This window comes from Medicago sativa, chromosome 1 (genome assembly GCF_051527215.1).
Source record: "Medicago sativa cultivar Bolivia chromosome 1, Bolivia_mono, whole genome shotgun sequence".
Classification (NCBI taxonomy): Eukaryota; Viridiplantae; Streptophyta; class Magnoliopsida; order Fabales; family Fabaceae; genus Medicago; species Medicago sativa.
The window spans coordinates 6,148,110-6,167,367 of record NC_140749.1 but is presented as its reverse complement, the minus strand read 5'-3'; the positions used below and the strand labels follow the sequence as shown (position 1 = coordinate 6,167,367).

Genomic DNA, 19,258 nt, shown 5'->3' with positions numbered 1-19,258 from the left:
AAATACAATTCAATTTGATGAATTTACTATTATGAAGAAAAATAAACTCTTTGTTCTGATTGAAGGACTATCATTCTTTCATTTTTTTTTTTTGCCAAAATTCTCTCCTCCCGACTCCTCATAAACTCCCAAACATAACCTTGGAGGGAGTTTCTCTCTCATTTAAGTCTCAAATAACTAAGAGTTTTAATCTTTGCCCTTGGCAAGATAGTAAATGGTATATATGAAGAGAAAAAAGGGGGGCCTGAGAAGTCATTCCAAAATGTAATACAGAACGTGACATGCATTCCAAAAACACACTATTGGTAAAATAATTCATGATAGAAATGATAAATGACTTTGAAGTAATTATCATTTGCATACATTGACATGAAGAAATGTAGAACCAAATAGAAAATGTTCAACACAATTATTATACATTACTCATGATCCAAAAAAAAAGATAAAGAATTGCAACACAAAAGTAATGTGAAGGAAAATTTTACATCTAAGGAATAGAAGAAACTGATGATTTTTTAAATGGAAAATTACAAGGATAAAAACCATGAAACCAAGTAAATGGACAAATCTTTGGCTGTGCAAAGAAATCAGCACACTCAATCACTGATCTCTGAAAAGGAAGATCATGAATACAATTTTTCCCAACATCAAGAACACCTCTTTGAATCAACATCCTACAAAAAGGTCCCACATGTGTAAAATAGTTATCTGACAAAGAAAAATTCACCAAATTCTGCAACCCTGCACAAACGAAATCAGGCACCATTCCATAAAACATGTTACCAGCCAAATTAACAACCTCAACTTTCTCAAGACAACTAAGAGACATTGGTAAAGGACCAGTAAGTTGATTATTTCCAACATCAAAAACTATTGCCTCTTGAAAATAACCAATTTCATGAGGTAAACAACCTGTTAACTCATTGTTTAGTAAAACCACCTCGGATAAACTCGACAAAGCTTTTGGAAGATTTCTCGGTATTGAACCGATGAATTTATTGTTAGCCAAAGTGAGTAGAAAAATTGAACTTGATGCTAAATTATCAGGCAAGTTTTGTGTCAAGAGATTGTTATTGATAAAAAGTACTTCAAGGTTTTGTGTGAATATCTGTTGTGGGACCCCACCAGAGAAAGAATTGAACCTTATATCCAAGAATGTTAAAGTGTTCATGCCTAGAACAGCCATAGGAAAAGGACCAGAAAATTTGTTATTACTTAAATCAAGCTCATAAAGATAAGGAAGTTTAGAAATTTGAGAAGTGATTGTGCCAATGAAATTGTTGGAATTTGCATGAAAAAGAGCAATATCAGGAAGTTTATCAATAAAACCATTAAGTGTAGAAGCACTTAGTTGAAAACCATTGAAATCAATTGAAGCTAAAGCAATAGCAGAATTGTTATCTGGTGGATGATCACAGTAGAATCCTTTGTAGTTGCATATATCAGAACCTACCCATGATTTTGTAACACCTAATGGATCTGAAGTAATCAAGGACTTGAATTTTTGTATCACTGGATACACTATAGCAAGTCTTTGGTCTGCAAATACCAAAGATTCTGCTTTGAACACAAAGAGCATGCACAAAGTTGAGAACAATAATTTTGCAAAGATGCTACTCATCATTTTTTTTCTCTTCTTCTTTCTATTGATTCAAAGGTAACACTAATTAACACTAGCACAATTAGTAGGCAGAAAGAAGTGCAGTTTGTTAATTATGCCAACTTTCAAGTTGCTTTTTATTTTTGTATGCATATAAGCAAAATGATTGGTTATTGGGTGGATAGTAGTCCAAAGAAGTGATATACACATAGTTTATGGTTATATATAAAAACTATAGCTATTGCACATTTGCACTACTTTGTGGTTTCGTCACATGCACGTCATATTGGACTGTGGACATGATATTATATAATAGTATTTTTCATGGATGAAATCTTCTGTAAACTGTTAGTTAATATTGACAATCATCATAGAGACAAAGAATATCACTTGGTGGTGTATTTGTACGATCATATATAAACAAATAACCTTAAAACATATAAATGACTTCATTTCAATGTCTTTGTATAGGTGACATATTATATCTTGGTTATATATTGAGTAATTGAGGACAAATGATATATCATAATATTTTTTTTTGAACGTTAAAGACAAATTCATTAACAAAAGTCTGGCAATAAATCAAATGACAAGACTGCAGAAATACAAGGCGGAGTTTCTTCAATCCATATCCAATCTAAATTCTTAAGAGCATATTTTGCTAAATAATGAGCAGATTGATTGGCTTCACGCTTAACATGCGAAAAATTTAAACTACGAAAACTACCCTTAAAATTAATACAATCTCGAATAATTGAGTCAACATAGTTGAGAGATTGTTCGTGAGCATTCAACGCTAAAACCACATTAGAATCATCTGATTATGCTATAAGATTCAAAAAAGACATGTCTTTTGCAAATTCCAAACCCTTCCGCATAGCTAAAGCTTCTGCAACCTCTGAATCTGGTAATGAAAAGACTTGCCATGAACTAGCACCAACGACAACACCTTCATTATCTCTCACCACAACACCAATACCCCACTTATCACCCTCTATCAGACCTGCTGCATCAACATTAAGCTTATAGAAACCATTAAAAGGAGGTGTCCAATGAACATCAGATATTGGCAAAATTGGACCTCCACTTAGTGTCTCCATCAACACCGTACTAGCACTCTTAAAATTCACAATAGATCTTTGTGCCTTTTGAACAGTGGCATCCACATCAACATCAATCCCCTCAAAACAATTCTTATTTCTGGCACACTATATCATAATATCTTGATCAATTATTTATTCATCATGCTCTCGGTGTATAAAAGGATCTTTGATTCATTTTCGCATATTTGTTGTATAAGGTTTATGATTCACAAATATTTCATTATTCAAATGTTCAATTTGTAATCTCAAAGAGATTTTTATATTCTTATATATATTTCATTTCAAACTTTCTTTAAACTATCAGATTTTTTAAGTTCTTCAGGAGTTCGTTCTGATAATATGAATATCTTAAACATAAACAAGTATAACAGATTCATTTTCAAATATTTTCTTAAAAATACATGATAATGATGTAGACAAGTTAGCAGCACGAATCGAGGAAGAAGTGGCGCGCAAGAAAGGTTCAGTCGGAATGGTGCAGATTTTGCATCCGGTGTCCGTTTGACCCTAATTATATCTTTTCGGAAAGCCCCGGACCTCACGAGCAAAACTCATCGCTTTGCCATGATGTAAGGGTTATTTTAGTCATTCGAGGTCATCTGAAGGCCCGAAACCGCCTTTTAATATTTTAGCAATTTCTAAAACTTTCTTTTATTATTTCGTTTCGTTTTATTTCGACCCACGGGGTTGTTATTTCTTTTGCTATTTAAACAGAACATTATGCAGCCTAAAAGGCAATTATTTTCATTCAATAAAATTATTCGAGATTTTCTCTCAATACTGGTGGATTCCGAAAACACTTATTTAATAGGTTTGTCGTTTGCAACCTGTCTGTTTTTCTTTTAGGTTTAGTGCTTGCTAACCTTTGCTTCTGTTCTGCGTCAGATAAAATGATGTCTTTTTGTTTTTACCTCATTTAAAAAATATTCATTTAAGATATTATACAGCACACATCTAAATTGTTTGATTACATGAAGATACTTATTCAATTTGATTAAGTAATATTTTCGAGAGTCCGAATTGTATTTCTCGTAAAAATTGAATCTTTTAGGTTAGTTTCAGACAATTATCACTATCAGGACAGTGAGCTGCACAAAATACATTGTCACATTTCTTTCATATGTAAATTAATGTGTTGCTAACCTAATCACAAATAATAAGCTGAGTTAAACTAAACTTTGCAAGTGTGGTGAAGACAAATTAATGAAATTACAATATTATTCGCGGGTGTCTTCTAAATAAATAAATTTAACATCTATTGATACATAACTACGTATGATTTTTGTATATATCCTTGACAATGACACTGATTGATTAGGCATAAATCAGACAACATTCTGTTCATTTGACAAAACTAAAAAGTAAAAAGAAGAGGGGAACACAAATTGCTCAACTACTCCCATAACGTGGAAGAAATTAGTAATGATAATTGGTTATTCAGTGACTGCACTGCAGCCAGGCATGGCTTTCCAGCTCAAAAAGATATGGCTTAATAGCACTTTTGGCCCCCTATGTTTGCCAAAATTGCGATTAAGGCCCCCTATCTTTGAAAACTACAAAACCGCCCCTTATGTTTCGTTTTCGTTGCAGTTTTGGCCCCCATGGTCATTTTTGACTGGTCCACGCTGACATGGCGCTGACATTACTTATGTGAGGTGCCACGTGGCATTTTTTATTATTATTATTTTTTTTTTTATTCTTTTTCGTTTTTTTTCCATTTTTTTTTTATGAAAAAATAAAAATAAAAAAACAGAAAAGGACAGGGTCACGTGAGGCCTTCTTCAACGGTCATAAACTAGGGTTTTAAAACCCCCAATTTCCCAAATCTGCAAAATCAATTTCCTTGTTGTTCTTCTTCTTCTAAGAATTCGATTTCGTCCTTCTTCTTCTCCGATCGTCCTCCTTGTTTTCTTCTTTATTCTTCTTCTTCCTCATCTGTTTGTTCTTGGTTGTCGCATACCTGCATAAGAAGCTGAGTTTTTGACCGGAAACAAAAAATGGTAGAATATTCATCCTCATCGGTTAGTGGATCAACATTGAAGCACAGAAGTAGGTTGGTTTGTCATTGTGGTGTTGATTCACCATTGGTGACTTCTTGGACTGATGAGAATCCAGGGAGGAGGTTTCATGGCTGTGGGAGGTACTTTGTCAGAAGAAAATGCAATTTTTTTAGGTGGTATGATCCTGAGGTACCTGATAGGCAGAAGAAAATAATTCGAATGCTATTGAGGAAGAATGATGAATTGAAGAAGAAAGAAAAGAGATTTGTAATTGTCATTGCTGTGCTAGGAATTATGTTGTTCATCTTTGTCCTTTTAGCTTTAGGTTTAGCTATGAAACAAGGTTGAATGTTGTTTTGATGTTATGTTTTTAAGTTGTTTAATGTTGTAAGAAGGTGAATTATATTGAATGTTTGTAACCTTTGATCTAGTATGTTTGTAACCTTTGATCTAGTGAATGAAAATGTTTGTAACCAATGATGTTGGCAAATTATTGAAAAATGTTTTTGGTTAAGAACATATACAAGCTAATGAAAGAATGATGAACATCTTGATATGGAGGACAAAATATAACACATAACATACACTAAAAGTAATGTGTTCCAAAGGTTCCAAAATAACATAGCATATCCAAAAGAAGACTTAATTTACAACCAACTTATGTTTGAATGCTAATAGGTTCTGAAATAAGACATAGCTTGAACTAATGTGTTCCAAAGGTTCCAAAATAACACATGACCAAGTTTGAAAACTTAACTATTACAACCCAAAATAAAATGCCAACAAAAGAGTACTTAAATTGCATTACAACCCAAAATATATATAATAAGTCTCCATCAGGCATATCAAATAGGTGGCATTACTTCTTGTTGACTGACTGCTGTGTTCCAAGAGGCTCCATGTCATCAGGTTTTCTCTTCATACCAACTGTCATGCACTTCTTAGGAACCATCACAATGTTTTCTCCCACTATATGTGGCTTCACCATGGGCACAGATTTGCTTAGCATAGAGGTTCTCACAATTTTCTTTCTGGGGACAGAGTTGCTTGCAGCTGGGACAGAGTTGCTTGCAGCTGAGACAGAGTTGCTTGCAGCTGGTGGTCCATTAGTGCTTGCAGCCCCTGCTCCAGTGGTGCTTGCAGCTGGTGGTCCAGTAGTGATTGCAGCCCCTGCTGGTGGTCCAGTAGTGCTTGCAGCCCTTGCTCCAGTGGTGCTTGCAGCCCCTTTCTTCTTGGTTGGCCCTTTCTTCTTGGTTGCAGGTGGAGCATCAGGTTGCTGAACAGTTGTATTGGTCTGACATAGGCAGAAGGCAAGTTAAATTCATATTAACTTATAAACAAAAAAAATATAACACATTACAGTTTGTATTGTACCTGATTCCCCCCTGCTGCAATCATCCTGTCACCAGCTTGTTTGCCATAGCATGTTCTAGCATTATGACCAAGCTGATGACACCTTCCACACTTGATAGTGTTTTGGTTTCTTTTGGGGGCAGAGTTACTACCACTTGCACCAGCTTGAGAGTTTTTGACCTTCTCATCATTACCTTTCTTTCTTAGTTTTTTGGGCCTACCTGGTGCCCTTCTAACATATGGTGGCAAGATAGGTGGAAGGTCAACTTGAGGCCATAATTTTGGTCCATTGGATGGTAGTATGAGGTTGTCATAGGTGTCCAAAAAAGTTGATTTCCTATATATTTTCAACATGAGTTGTAAGATGTTTGTAATGTGTTTTATGAAGTAAACTAAACAAAACATAAATGCTTAGACAGTAAGTTTACTAACCTGTACCAATGAGCCACATAGTCATCTGGATTTTTATGGTTATACCAGATGCAAGCAATTGCATGAGGACATGGTATGCCAGTTAAATCCCATCTCCTGCAAGCACATGAATTTTCTCCAAGATTCACAGCATATGAGTCAGTGCCATTGTAAGCTGTAAATCTAGCATACCCCCTATCTCCACTCCAAGTTGGAGACCAGCCCTCAGCTTCTTTCTTACTCTTATCCAACAGCTTGTTAATCATGGGACAAATTTCACCATTATACCTCAGCATATTATCTCTAAGTCTTACTATCCTATTTGTGATGTAAATTTTTAGCCCATCAACAAGGGATATAACAGCTTGCTCTCTTAAATCAACAATTGCACTATTAAATGCCTCACACATGTTGTTTACTTGTAGATCACAACAAGTGTATGTGCTGAACCCAACCCTTGACCAAGTACCTGGTGCATGCTCACTCATCTCCTTCCAAGCAGCTTCATCCATTTTCTTCAAATCATCCATTGCCTTGTTAAATTCAGGCATTGTAGTACATCTAGCTGCCTTCCACATTGCTTCCTTCAAATGCTCCCCTGCATGTCTCTTCTTAAAGTTCCCATATAGGTGCTTTACACATAATCTGTGCTCATGAGTATCAGGAATTGATGCAATTGTGTTCACCAGTCCCTTCAGAAAATAACACATCATTAAAACATAATTAAACAATAAGACATTTATAAATAACAACTATTATCTAATAACAATTGCATACCTTTTGCTGGTCTGATATGAAAGACCATTTTTTGTTAGCAATCCCATTCAAGTCACCCAATAACAGTTCAAGAAACCAATCCCAAACTTCCTTTGTTTCAGCTTCCACTACTGCAAATGCAATTGGTAACATTTGATTGTTGCCATCTTTCCCAATTGCTGCTAATAAGTGTCCTCCATCTCTTCCTTTCAGAAAACACCCATCCAGACCAATTAATGGTCTACAAGTAGTTGCAAAAGCCCTCTTGCATGCATAGAAACACACATAAATTCTTTTAAAAATTGGACCTGCATCACTATCTGCACACTTAATCAAAACAGTGCTACCAGGATTGCTCCTCATCAACTCCTCAGCATAGTTTCTCAGATGCGCATATTGCTCATTTATGGCACCATGTATAAACTCCAAAGACCTCTTCTTAGCCCTACATAACTGATAGGTACTTAACATCACTCCCCACCTTTCTTTGCAATAATCCCTCAATGCCTTTATCCTCAGATGAGGTGTGTGTTTCAAGAGTGGTACCAACTTCTGAGCCAACAATTTTGTTCTAATCAATCTTCTTCTCCCACTGTAGTGACACTTATGATCAGGGTGGTAAGTAACCAAAACAAAGTATGTTTTCCCTGCAGCTTTGCTAAATCTCATGTAGAATGGACAATTGTCATCACACTTGGCCACAATCCTCTTACTCTCATTTTTCTTAATGTAAACATTTTTTTTCACTTGCAATGCAAACTCTCTCACAGATGTCCTAATTAGTTCAACACTAGAGAATACTTGTCCCTTCACAAAAGTAATTTCATCACCTAATTTGAACCTATGTAATTTTTGCTTACCACGACCAGTATCCTCATCTGAAGAGCATATGCTAGATAAATCATCTGAATCTCCATTTTCATCATTAAAATCTTCAAGCCTTGTTGCAAGAGGATTGTTTGAACTATCAAAAGCCACCAAACTTAGAACATTATTAACCACAGGTTCAGGATTTATCACTTGGTCAGGCAGCACATCTGTCCAGTCAAAGCCCTCCTCATAGTCACTGTCAACCAGAGACACCCCATCATCACTATCTCTTTCAGACTCATCACCCTCAGCCTCAGCAGCTACAAACTCAGGATCTGATTCACTATCAGATTCAAAAGGGGAATATGAATGCTCCTCATCCGCATATCTTGAATCAAGTTCTTCTATATCAAGATGCTCCAAGTAAAAAGTTACACTCTCCTCAGCCTTATAGTCATTTAAAAACCTGTCAACATCCCCACCAGTTTTGATACATCTAAGACCATCTTTCAGTTCTCCTCCAGCCACAGGATACCAGACAGTATAGTCCCCCTTTACACCTATCTCTCTCACCAGCTTGTCTAAATTAATTAGGTTAACTGCAGTTAAGTCCCACGTGCCCCCATAGTCATAAGTATCACCCCTTTTGTATTCAAAGTTAGGATCCCCACTAAAGTAACCATTGTATCTAAACCTTATCTTTAGTGACTGGTTCTCATTAGCCCTACAAGCAATATAATAGTAGCTAAGTTAAAAAAGGTCCTTCAATGACTTTATTATTGTATTCAATACCCTCACCAACCATATGTGTACAAGAGTATTCATACAATGTATATGTACAAAGTATGTTGACAGTATTTGTACAAAGTATGTTGACAGTATTTGTACAAAGTATGTTTACAGTATATGTACAAATCAACCAATGAAGACATGACACAACAAACAAAGCAATCTACTTACACTATTATATGCAACATACAGATCCTATTCAAAGTTAAACTATTTTATACAAATCAAGCCAAAAAAGACATGACACAACAAACAAAGTACCCTACTTGCAGTATTATATGCAACAGAAAACAGACATCACACACCAAACAAAAAAGACACAAAAAGACAACCCTAGATTCAAGCAAAGACAAAAGCCAAGACAAAAACGAATCTTACTTTGAGCCATTCTTGTCAGGAGTCTCCTTATCTTGTCGACGTGCAGAGTTTTCCCCAGTGTTCTTTCCATTCACGCCTTTATCCACCCACTTCATCTTCTCCGAAAACAGTCACACAAACCCTAGATCCCTAGATGCAGAATACTCCTACAATCGAACAATGGAACCAAAAATAGCAGCTCAAACCGTAAAACGAAGTCACAGTCTCTGATTTTTTGCATCAATCGTATTGCTGGGGAGAAGATAGATTGTGGAGAAGATTGGTGAGAAAATGAAAGATAGGGGGCCAAAATTTCCAAGTGCTAACTTTCATCTGAATGCCTCACGTGACCCTGTCCTTTTCTGTTTTTTTATTTTTATTTTTTCATAAAAAAAAATGGAAAAAAAACGAAAAAGAATAAAAAAAAAATAATAATAATAAAAAATGCCACGTGGCACCTCACATAAGTAATGTCAGTGCCATGTCAGCGTGGACCAGTCAAAAATGACCATGGGGGCCAAAACTGCAACGAAAACGAAACATAAGGGGCGGTTTTGTAGTTTTCAAAGATAGGGGGCCTTAATCGCAATTTTGGCAAACATAGGGGGCCAAAAGTGCTATTAAGCCAAAAGATATTATATCTAACAATGCAATGCATACATAATTGATTAATTAAAAACTAACGGCGTAATAATATTCATTTAAGCAGGCATTGTCACTAGGCACTGTTGGTGTTTTTGAACCGGCAAATAGCCTAAGTGGGGAGTACTATATATATTTGATATGATTATATAATTTTTATCTCAAAGCATCAATTATACATTTGATATATCCTAATGTTGAAAGAGTGGATTATGTCGGTCTCTCTTTAGATAATTATTGTAAAAATGAGCTACTATTGGACAATGATACAAAATCAGTGTGATTTTCTTTTATATATGATAATAATGGTGAAGTAATGTTGGCACTACTGTGGATAAAACAAGAATATAAAAGATGTATGATCACATTTTATTAAATTGTTATGTTTTAAATAGTGATATTGTTGTCAACAAAAGTTGACTCTAGTAGGAGATATTAAACTCTCACAATGTGATAAATTCATATTTGAATCTATGATAGAAGATGTATCTATATTTATGTCCAACACGTCTCGAATAGAGGGAACTTATAAGAAGGAAAAAAAAAAAGTAATATTATATGTGTAAAGAAAGTAGTTTTTCATTGCCTAAAAAATAATATTATCACATGAGAAGATAAAATTTAATCGAACATCTTTTTTTTTTTAATAATTAAAAAAAACTTTGAAGGATTCTCTAATCTATAACACGACCAAATGTGGGCATATTGTGGGGGAACACCAGTGATTTTACCATAGCACAGTGATAGTGTTTGGTGAGGAATCAAATTCTTTATAAAATATACGCAACATTATTATTATGTGACTAGATAAAGAACAAAAAGGACAACCAACAACATTTGTGAATATTATCTTTTCCACTTTCTTTTAGGTCCAGGAAAAGTTGAAGCCTTTTCTGCTTTTATTTGATCTTCAACATTCTAGATAGAAGTCTCGTGGAGATAGCATCAATCATCTGAACTTATCATGCGTATTTTGGTTAAACAGATCATGCAAGTCCAGGGGCGGATCTCTTTAGAGACCCCAGGTGCCACTGCACCCCCCAGTTTTTATATAAATTTTATATTATGCATGGTATTTCACTAATTCAATGTCGTTGCAGCGGTTAAGCAGTCCCCCCACTCTGTTAAAGGTCGCGCGTTCGATCCCCGGCACACTGCTTTTTATATTTTTCTGTTCGATCGATCCCTGGCACCAGGGCCGTCCCTGAGAATTCGGAGGCTCGGCTCAGGGAATGAAAAGAGGTCAGTGATAAAATCAAAAGTATTTTTTTTAAAAGAGCAATAGATAATATAAAACGAGTTTAGGCGAATACCTTCAAAAAGAGTCTTCATTCGCACCAAAAAGAGACTTCCTACGTGTATTTACTGAAGCAAATTCATCAATCAACTCTTCGTATTGTATATTTGGTGAGGTTAGACATGTAAGATTATTAAGAGGTCAATTTGGTGATAATTGCCTAGAAGTCTTTTTCCAGCCATCTATGATTGGAATGGAAGTTGCTGGAATGGAGATATTAAGGGGGCCTAAAAAGCAATACTATTTTTTTATTGGAGATACTATTACTACTGGGTATAAAAAAAATTGAGGCCCATCCTTGAGGGAGGCCCAGCTCGTTTGAGCTGTTTGCACCCCCTCAGGGACGCCCCTGCCTGGCACACTGCTTTTTATATTTTTCTAAGCGAATTTTTCTTATTTTATCAAAAAAAACTGTCCTGGTGGGAATCGAACCAACACCCCCTTGCATGAATCATGACAACATTACCACCACACCAGTTTTCAATCATGTAAAATTTTTGAAACTCTTTAATATATATTCTTCAAATATTTGGCACCCCCGGAAAAAAAATTCAAGATCCGCCACTGTGCAAGTCTTCCTAAACTTTGGTTGATCCGGGATGTTGATGTGTTTAAGCTATATATGTTTAAGCTATATATGTTTAAGCTATATATGTTTTTTAAGCTATATATGTTGATGTGTTTAAGCTATATATGTTGAATGTATGAAAGAGGTGAAGGGCCTATATAGAGTTTGAATCAGATGCACAAACATTCTATTGTAGCATGTTGTTATTAAGGCTGTCATAGTAGGTATGGGTGGTGTGTCATCATTATTGTAGATGTATGGTGCGTTTTGATTGTTGAAATCATCGAGGATTAGAGATAGTTTGAGAGGAAAAAAGAAACAACATATTAAAAAAAATGCAATGACTCCAAAGGTGAGTTTGATTCGCAAAACATTATGTAAGACATGACAAAATAAGACGGGAGAGAATAATACAAGACATGATTATATTGGAGAGAAATAAAAAAAAAATGTTATTTTTGTATTTTTATCGTTTATATTTTGAACAAAAAGTTGTCTTATGGTTTAATAAGGGCTCTTGCTATCTATTTTTTCAAATCCCATGATCGGTTTATAAATCAAACAGGTACAAGAGAAGAGAGAATACCTACAAAAAGTAAGAGAATCTAAAAAAAAATATGAAGAAAAAAGTAGCGACAAAATCACACACATGAAGGAATTTTTTTTTGACTTCCTTCAACAAAAACAAAAAAAAGGATTAACAGAGATATATTAGAGCATACACCTCCTGGACATTCTTATTGATGGTTTAAATCGACTCCGTTTAATATTTTATATTACTTAACACTTTATTTAAACAACTTAACTATATTTTTTAAATATTCCTAGCACCTATAAAAAGTCTAAAGTGGATGTCAATAATCTCATAATATATACTTTAAATTTATTTTTTTAATCATTTTAATGCAAAAAGCATTTAAAAAAAAAGGAGGAAAGCACCGTTGCTTGCATTGGACTCGAGGTTGAAAATTATCATCCAAATTCTAAAGTGAATCAAATATTGATGTCTCCTCTAACTATGCTCTTGAAAATGCAAATACAATCATCGAGAACAGTGCTCTTGAATCACAATTTTTATTTGTGTGTGTGAGTTTTCAATGACTATTATCGTTTCATCTACCTATAAAAAAATCATACAACAATACACTCACAAATCCAAATTTATGGATTTGTCATTGTGATTCATAGTCAAACCATTAGATCGTAACAATGGAGACAAGTAACTCACCCTATCAATTTTCACTAAAACAAAATCATAGCAAGTGAAAGTCTCTTTGGTCCTTGTATTTGTCGTCAAAATCCTTAGCTTTATCAAAATTACAAAAATATCCTCAAATATACATTTAGTTTGTTTGATTGATCTTTAAGTTTGTGTTTCATTAATTAGCTTCATATTTAAATGTGTCTTTTGTTAGTTACATTGATCAAAGAAATTACCAACAAAAGATATACTCAAAAATGGTTTTGCATTTTTCATACATTAAAAAAATACAGTGAAAGTACTTTCATGATAGTTTATTCAATTGAAGGTGTTAGCTAAGCTATAGACTAAATACGAAGTGCTTAAAATCAATGTATGTTGAGTCTCGCAACAGATAATAGATTCTCACAATTAGACGAATTAAAGTTCAAATTATAACTAAAAAAAGGTATGCATATCATGCTATTTTTTGACACATTGTATATCTTAAACGGAGAAGTAGCTCTAAGAAGAAGAAAAAAGATTAAAATGTGAATTTGGTTCTCAGTAGTTTAAAAACAAAGATTTGTTTTTGGTTGAATCGGATTTTTTGTAGTTGTAACAGGACCTTATAACAGATCTAGGTCATCCGAACAAGAATTGGCGGTTGAGATTGTTTTAATGTGTAAAACCGAAAATTTAAGATCTAAACTATTTGATTTCAAATCAATGATTGAGATTAGCTATAACTTGCTTTTTCTACGGCAGTGAATCCCGATCCGTCTCTTGTGAAACAACTCAAATTGGGAAATTTTACCCCACACCCCCACATTTATACCTTCACCCCAATATTTGACACGAAATGTCAAATTTACCCTTTGTATAAAAGAAAACTGCAGTCTCTCTTTCCCTTGTTCACCCCCACAGAACCCTTCTTTGCCGGAAAACCTTCTGATTTCATTTTTCTTTCACCTAGATCAACTCCTAAATCTTTATTGTTACCGGAATCATTGTGAATTTCATGTTTCCGGTGATTATATTTGTTCTCTGAATTATTAATTGATGTTTTATGGGTTTGACATGGTTATTTTGTTTCCTGGAAATCGTGTTCCAGTTTTGGATTCATGATTTCATAGAATCATTTGCCACTGTTCTATTGAATCCGAAAAGGCATGAAATTTTTTTTTTAAATATTTATTTGTTTCCAGCATCGTGAATTGCTCTCTCACTCTTTTGTGATGACAATATGGGGATATAATATATAGTGCTGGTGTTGCTTCAAAGCATGCGAATACTTTCATTACACATGGCTGGCTTGATGATTTCTTAACATGAATGTATATATCTTTCCAGTATATTTTCGGAACCTTATTGTATATTTTCGGAAAGGATTTATATAGCTTTCCAGTATTCATTCCGGACACGTAAACATGAATGTTTCGAAAAAATTTGGGAAACGTTTATGGTGAAGGAAAAAATCCGAAATGCACTCCTGCAAAAATATCATGTGAATTAATGCTGAATTGGGAAATATTGAAGGTAAGGGTGAAAAATTAATGTGTAAAAGGTTAAATCGAAAAAGGGTAAAATTAGAATTTTTGAATATTTGTAGGGGTGAAAGTATATGTGTCGGGGTATAGCGTAAAATTTCCCTCAAATTGAAGTGATCGTAAGTGGGCTCACTCTTGGGCCTAAGCCATAAACTAGGCCCATCTCTAACCTAACTGAACTCACATGGATGATGACATCATATTCAAGGTGACGTGTTTCAAAACAGAGAAAGAAAACAAGAGAATGTGCTAGAAAGAACCATATTCATTTTCATGTTCCAACTCTTCACCATTTCTTCCTCTCTATTCTCTCTTTCATATTCCTTCCTTCTTCTAACTTTCTCATTAAACCAAAACCAAACAAAAACTCTCAAATGAACTTTCAAACAAAATCGATTATTTAAAAAGCGATTATCTGAACAAAATGGATGGTGAGATGATGGAAACGGAGGCTTCAAGCTCCGGTCAAAACGACGCCGTTCGTGATTTGCTCACATTGGCTCGCCAATTCATCAATCAAGGAAAACCCTCTCAAGCCCTTCAAGCGGTAATTTTTTTTTTTTTTTTTTTTACTTTCTTTGACATCAAGATTCGAATTATTAACTTGTCAAATTAACTAATTTAAGAAAAATTAGGGATTATTTTGCATGTTGAGTTGGTAATGTATTTTGTGATTCACAATTTGTAATTTGTAGTGTAGTGACATTTTGGTGCAAAATTTTAGACTATGAAGGGAATTTTAGGGGTTTCATATGAATAAAGTTATGATTTTCTTCAAAAAAAAAAAAAAAAAGTTATGATTTTTATTTGTTAGTTTGGTTATTTGTTATGTTAAGCATTCTGGGTATTTGAAATTTGTTACTGGGTTGTCTTGATTTTCTTGTGTGTTAAATTTCTCTGAAAACGTTTTTTTAGGTTGAAATGAAGTAATGAACTGTTGCTGGTAACTTCACTTAACTAATCAGTAGGACATTGAAGTGTGTGATTGGATTATAGCTGCTTTTTTTGTTTACTAAATCACTTTTCTTTGAGATCAAACAAAACCAACCATTCAGGAGTTTTGTTTGGGAAATGACTATAATGAGAGATTATCATGCAACTACTCAAACCTTAGCTTATAGAGTTTTATAGTTCTTAACTTTGATGCTGTTTGAGGATTTCAAACTTCTAAATGTCATGTAACTTTTGAGGATTTCTTCCTCTCGTGAACTCATACCGTTCCCAAACATACTGAAACTATCAAACTAGCATTGCCTTAATGACATTTACATGAGTTTTAGAAGAACACAAAGTTTCTTGCCTCATCAAAATGGTATTTTTATTGCATTTATGGAGTGTTTATTTAGAGAGTGGCTCTTGGTAGGTTTGTGTCACCCTACATTTTACTGAAATGGTATTTGAACATCAATTTGGGACAGCAAAATTCAACAACTTCGTAAATGGTTAACGCAGATCACACACTTAGTTAACATAGTTCAATGAGTGGTTAATTGGTATATCAAGTTTGATAACTCAGTAATCATCAATTGAACTTAACTAACCACAATTTCAAGTGTTTCAACTACATGTAGATTTCAACACTTGAAAATCAAGATTAATCGTGTTTAAATTTGTGGCTAATAAATTTCATTAGGCTGTTTAAGTTGCAACACCTGATATATCTATTAACCAAATCTCACATTTCATTAATCACATGTGTGAACTGTGTTATTAACCATTTAAAAAGTTGTCCAAGTTGTCATCCCAGATTATTGCTCAAATAACATTTATGTGCATTTTGAGAGGTTGTATTATCACTCACGTTATGTCATTATTCCAAAATGCATCAGCTTTGGGACATGTCACAGTTTTATCCCTTTCTTATGTCTCAAGAACCTGCATTGTAAAGGGTGATGCTTGACTCAGCTATTTAAGCAGATGACATTAATATGTTCTGATGTGTGAAACTGATAGGAACTGGTTAAGATTAAGGCTGTAAAGATTGTATTTTATTGAATATATGGAAAGATTTGATTCCATGGACTGCTCTACCTCTCAACCCTGATGTAAGTGTTGACCCTTTTATTAAAAAATTATTAAGTGACACAGGGAAAATGTATAATGAATAAGCTTAATGTGTACTAAAATCCAATGAATCAGAAAGTAGAATATGAAACAAGTTCCATTTGTGGAAAGCAATAAAGGAAAGAAAACCCTGCAGAATCGGTGCAGCAGTGTATCACAGATTGGGGAAGAGATTCAGAGGGAGGTACTATGAGCTCTCAACACTCCACACGTTATCCAATGCCTCGGATTCCCTTGATTCAGAGGGAGTACTATGAGCTCTCAACACTTCACCTGTCCCTTTACAGCCTGTGTTTCGGTTACAGATGGAGCTGAATCACTATGCTCATTCTAATTTCTACTAATACACTCATTAAGAATAAACTCTTCCTTAATAAATCATAACATAACTATGGACTTGAGAAAAGTAAGATGTTGCCAAAACTTCCCTGTAAAAACCTTGTCCCTTTCTGAAACTTTGAACTAACGAAATCCATGTAATTTGACAATAGTGTGAACAAAAGTTTCTGCTACTTTAAATTGGGGAAATCAGCCAAGTTTTCAGCTTCTATTCTATCGAGAAATTTAGCTCAAAAATTTGTGGAGCCACAATTGTTGTTTAGGGTTTTGAGTGGTTTGGTCATTAAGAGATTTCAAACTCTTTTGATCGGTGGGAATGATGAACTTGTGACCAATCAAGTAATGCCTAAACTTGAATAGGGCCTCAGATATTGCATTACATCTCTCTCACATAAGCTGATTGCTTTTGCATTCTAGGACTCAATTTGAGTAATAAAGAACAGGGTGTTTACCTTGACTTAAGACAACACCTTTGCCTCAACCTAAGGCATCAGTTTCTTTAATGAACGGTTGCTGAAACAAGCCTTTATTTTTTCTAACTATCTCAGCCTAAATAATACGTAGCAGACCTATATGAAACATAATGCATGCTTAAACAAAAGTGGAATATAGTATGTACTTGCCCAAGGAGAAAAGCTAGGCAAAAACTTAGACGGTGTTTGGTTTGTTATGTGAATTCATTTGTAGTTGATATGTTACACTAGTAATTACATTTGTTTTTGTTTGAGTTTTTTTATTTATTTTTTGTATTTTAATAAAGAAAATAGTAAAAAAATAGCTAAGTTTTGATTTTACCACTTGCTCATTCAGTTTGGAAAACAAGAAAATAAAAATATAATAGTATTTTCATAATTATCAGTCAACATATATCAACTGAAACTGTGGACAGAAAACTAACCGAACTCTTCTTAAACCTGCAAGTCTTTGTGGTGGCTGATATTTGTTTATAATTGAAACAGGTGGTTGTAGCAGTGAAGAATAAAGGTGGCGATGAAGCTGTTTTTCAGTCCTTGAGTCGTGCTCGTGAGCAGTATAGAAGTAGACTGCAACAGAATGCTGCGGCTGATCAGCTGGCTTCTTTGTTTGCTGAGTGTGCCATTGCTGAAGTTCAGCCTGCAATGGTCGAACCATCTGCAACAAACATTACCAACCAATCAGTAACAGCAGATGCTAATGGGACATCCATACTTGCAGAAAGTGGCAGGACGCAAGTAGTATTAGATGCAGTTTCTGATGGAAGCAGCTTCATTTGTTTGAAGTGTGGAGGCCTTGTCAGCAACACCCGCAGAGACGAGCACTATACATACTGGTGTTGTTAATCTGAATGCTTGGATATAAGGTTGCATTTTTGCTATGGCGATGCTTATGTTTTTCCATGAATCTACGATATGAAGTGATTAATGCCTCTTGTACCTTGGTCCTTGGAAAAGTCATACTGTGGTCATAGTGGAGTTAATTATTAAACTTGGTTGGTCTTTTTTGAAGACTCCAATGCTGTAACCATAGTGATTTAGTTACCAATACAGAGTAGTCCGAGTAAAGGTTGTGTATGATGTACATGTCTCTAATGTTACGATTGGAGCAACTGCACCTTCAATATATTTTTGGTTTCTGAATTTTTGTTTTTAAAAAGTATTTTATTGGATATATATGAGATACTTTATTGGTGGACGTGAATACATATCCAATATGAAGGGTATAAAAAAAAAGGTGAAACAATATTGTGAGACACCGATGGATTGGAGATGTACATAATTCACTTCAAGATGATATTGAACCTCTTAGATTGGCAGAGTTGTCTTTCGATTTACTTTTGAATTGTTGTCTATGTATAAAGACAAGAATACTTGTTTTGATTTTTATTAATGATACTTCTATTGATATCCTATATCCTAATATAGAGGTTTAAATTTATGCAGCATTTTATGCCAGGAAATACATGCAGAAATTCATGGCTTGCTCATTGGGATTAATTTGACAAGGGAATTCAGCTTGAATCAGGTGGTGATATTTGACATTGATTCTGTCACCATAGTCGATATGAATTACAAGGTTGTCAAAATGCAGTTCTTTTAATCAAAGATGTTACTCATCTTCTTCATTTGCCTGGGTTGAAGGTCTCTGAGGCATATTCGTAGAGAAGCAAATAACTATGCCAATGTTTTAGAGGATTATTTCAGTCTTGTTTTGTTTTGTTGTTTGCCACCTGTAATAGGGGTACAGTGCTCCTATATGTGTCGTGTTGTCTTTCTGGTTATCCCGTTTAGTATAAATATAAAAATAAAATACTGTATATAATTTTCTTCTTAAATTTTGTTAACGTATTTAGACTATATCGTATCCTAGATTTCAAAAAAATAAATCTACTTGTATCATTACACCCGTACTACATACCAAACTTCATGGTTTCATACTTGCATGCAAAGCAACATGCAAATC

General features: G+C 34.4%; 4 protein-coding genes across 5 annotated transcripts; 2 read left to right on the top strand and 2 right to left on the bottom strand.

The window, feature by feature from the left end:
* Positions 1 to 265: 265 nt before the first annotated feature.
* On the bottom strand, positions 266 to 1,874 carry LOC146952077 (Leucine-rich repeat (LRR) family protein). Its single transcript, XM_085757967.1, has one exon. It carries the CDS (start codon positions 1,622 to 1,624, stop codon positions 488 to 490), a length of 1,137 nt encoding a protein of 378 aa, XP_085614093.1. The 5' UTR covers positions 1,625 to 1,874; the 3' UTR covers positions 266 to 487.
* A 2,826-nt stretch (positions 1,875 to 4,700) lies between these two features.
* On the top strand, positions 4,701 to 5,051 carry LOC146952076 (uncharacterized). Its single transcript, XM_085752176.1, has one exon. It carries the CDS (start codon positions 4,701 to 4,703, stop codon positions 5,049 to 5,051), a length of 351 nt encoding a protein of 116 aa, XP_085608302.1.
* Positions 5,052 to 5,562: 511 nt separating this feature from the next.
* On the bottom strand, positions 5,563 to 9,295 carry LOC146952075 (uncharacterized). Its single transcript, XM_085751692.1, has 5 exons — positions 9,201 to 9,295; positions 7,245 to 8,757; positions 6,489 to 7,159; positions 6,078 to 6,393; positions 5,563 to 5,997 (listed from the first exon to the last, which is right to left on the bottom strand). The coding sequence occupies exons 1-5, from the start codon at positions 9,293 to 9,295 to the stop codon at positions 5,563 to 5,565; spliced, it is 3,030 nt and encodes a 1,009-aa protein (XP_085607818.1).
* A 5,372-nt stretch (positions 9,296 to 14,667) lies between these two features.
* Positions 14,668 to 19,194, top strand: LOC146952074 (uncharacterized). Of its 2 annotated transcripts, XM_085757960.1 has the most exons (3): positions 14,668 to 14,963; positions 17,779 to 18,158; positions 18,739 to 19,194. In XM_085757960.1, exons 1-2 carry the CDS (start codon positions 14,841 to 14,843, stop codon positions 18,136 to 18,138), a joined length of 483 nt encoding a protein of 160 aa, XP_085614086.1. In that variant the 5' UTR covers positions 14,668 to 14,840; the 3' UTR covers positions 18,139 to 18,158; positions 18,739 to 19,194. The 2 variants fall into 2 exon arrangements, with proteins under 2 accessions (XP_085614086.1, XP_085614079.1); XM_085757953.1 differs by lacking the exon at positions 18,739 to 19,194 and having other exon boundaries at positions 14,706 to 14,963; positions 17,779 to 18,435.
* Positions 19,195 to 19,258: the final 64 nt, after the last annotated feature.

Coding starts and splice junctions, on each gene's coding strand:
- LOC146952077 (XM_085757967.1), bottom strand. CDS start 1,624: ATGATGAGTAGCATCTTTGCAAAATTATTGTTCTCAACTTTGTGCATG.
- LOC146952076 (XM_085752176.1), top strand. CDS start 4,701: ATGGTAGAATATTCATCCTCATCGGTTAGTGGATCAACATTGAAGCAC.
- LOC146952075 (XM_085751692.1), bottom strand. CDS start 9,295: ATGAAGTGGGTGGATAAAGGCGTGAATGGAAAGAACACTGGGGAAAAC. Junction 8,758..9,200: donor CCTGACAAGAATGGCTCAAA/GTAAGATTCGTT, acceptor TATTGCTTGTAG/GGCTAATGAGAACCAGTCAC. Junction 7,160..7,244: donor TCATATCAGACCAGCAAAAG/GTATGCAATTGT, acceptor TATTTTCTGAAG/GGACTGGTGAACACAATTGC.
- LOC146952074 (XM_085757960.1), top strand. CDS start 14,841: ATGGATGGTGAGATGATGGAAACGGAGGCTTCAAGCTCCGGTCAAAAC. Junction 14,964..17,778: donor CCTCTCAAGCCCTTCAAGCG/GTAATTTTTTTT, acceptor TAATTGAAACAG/GTGGTTGTAGCAGTGAAGAA.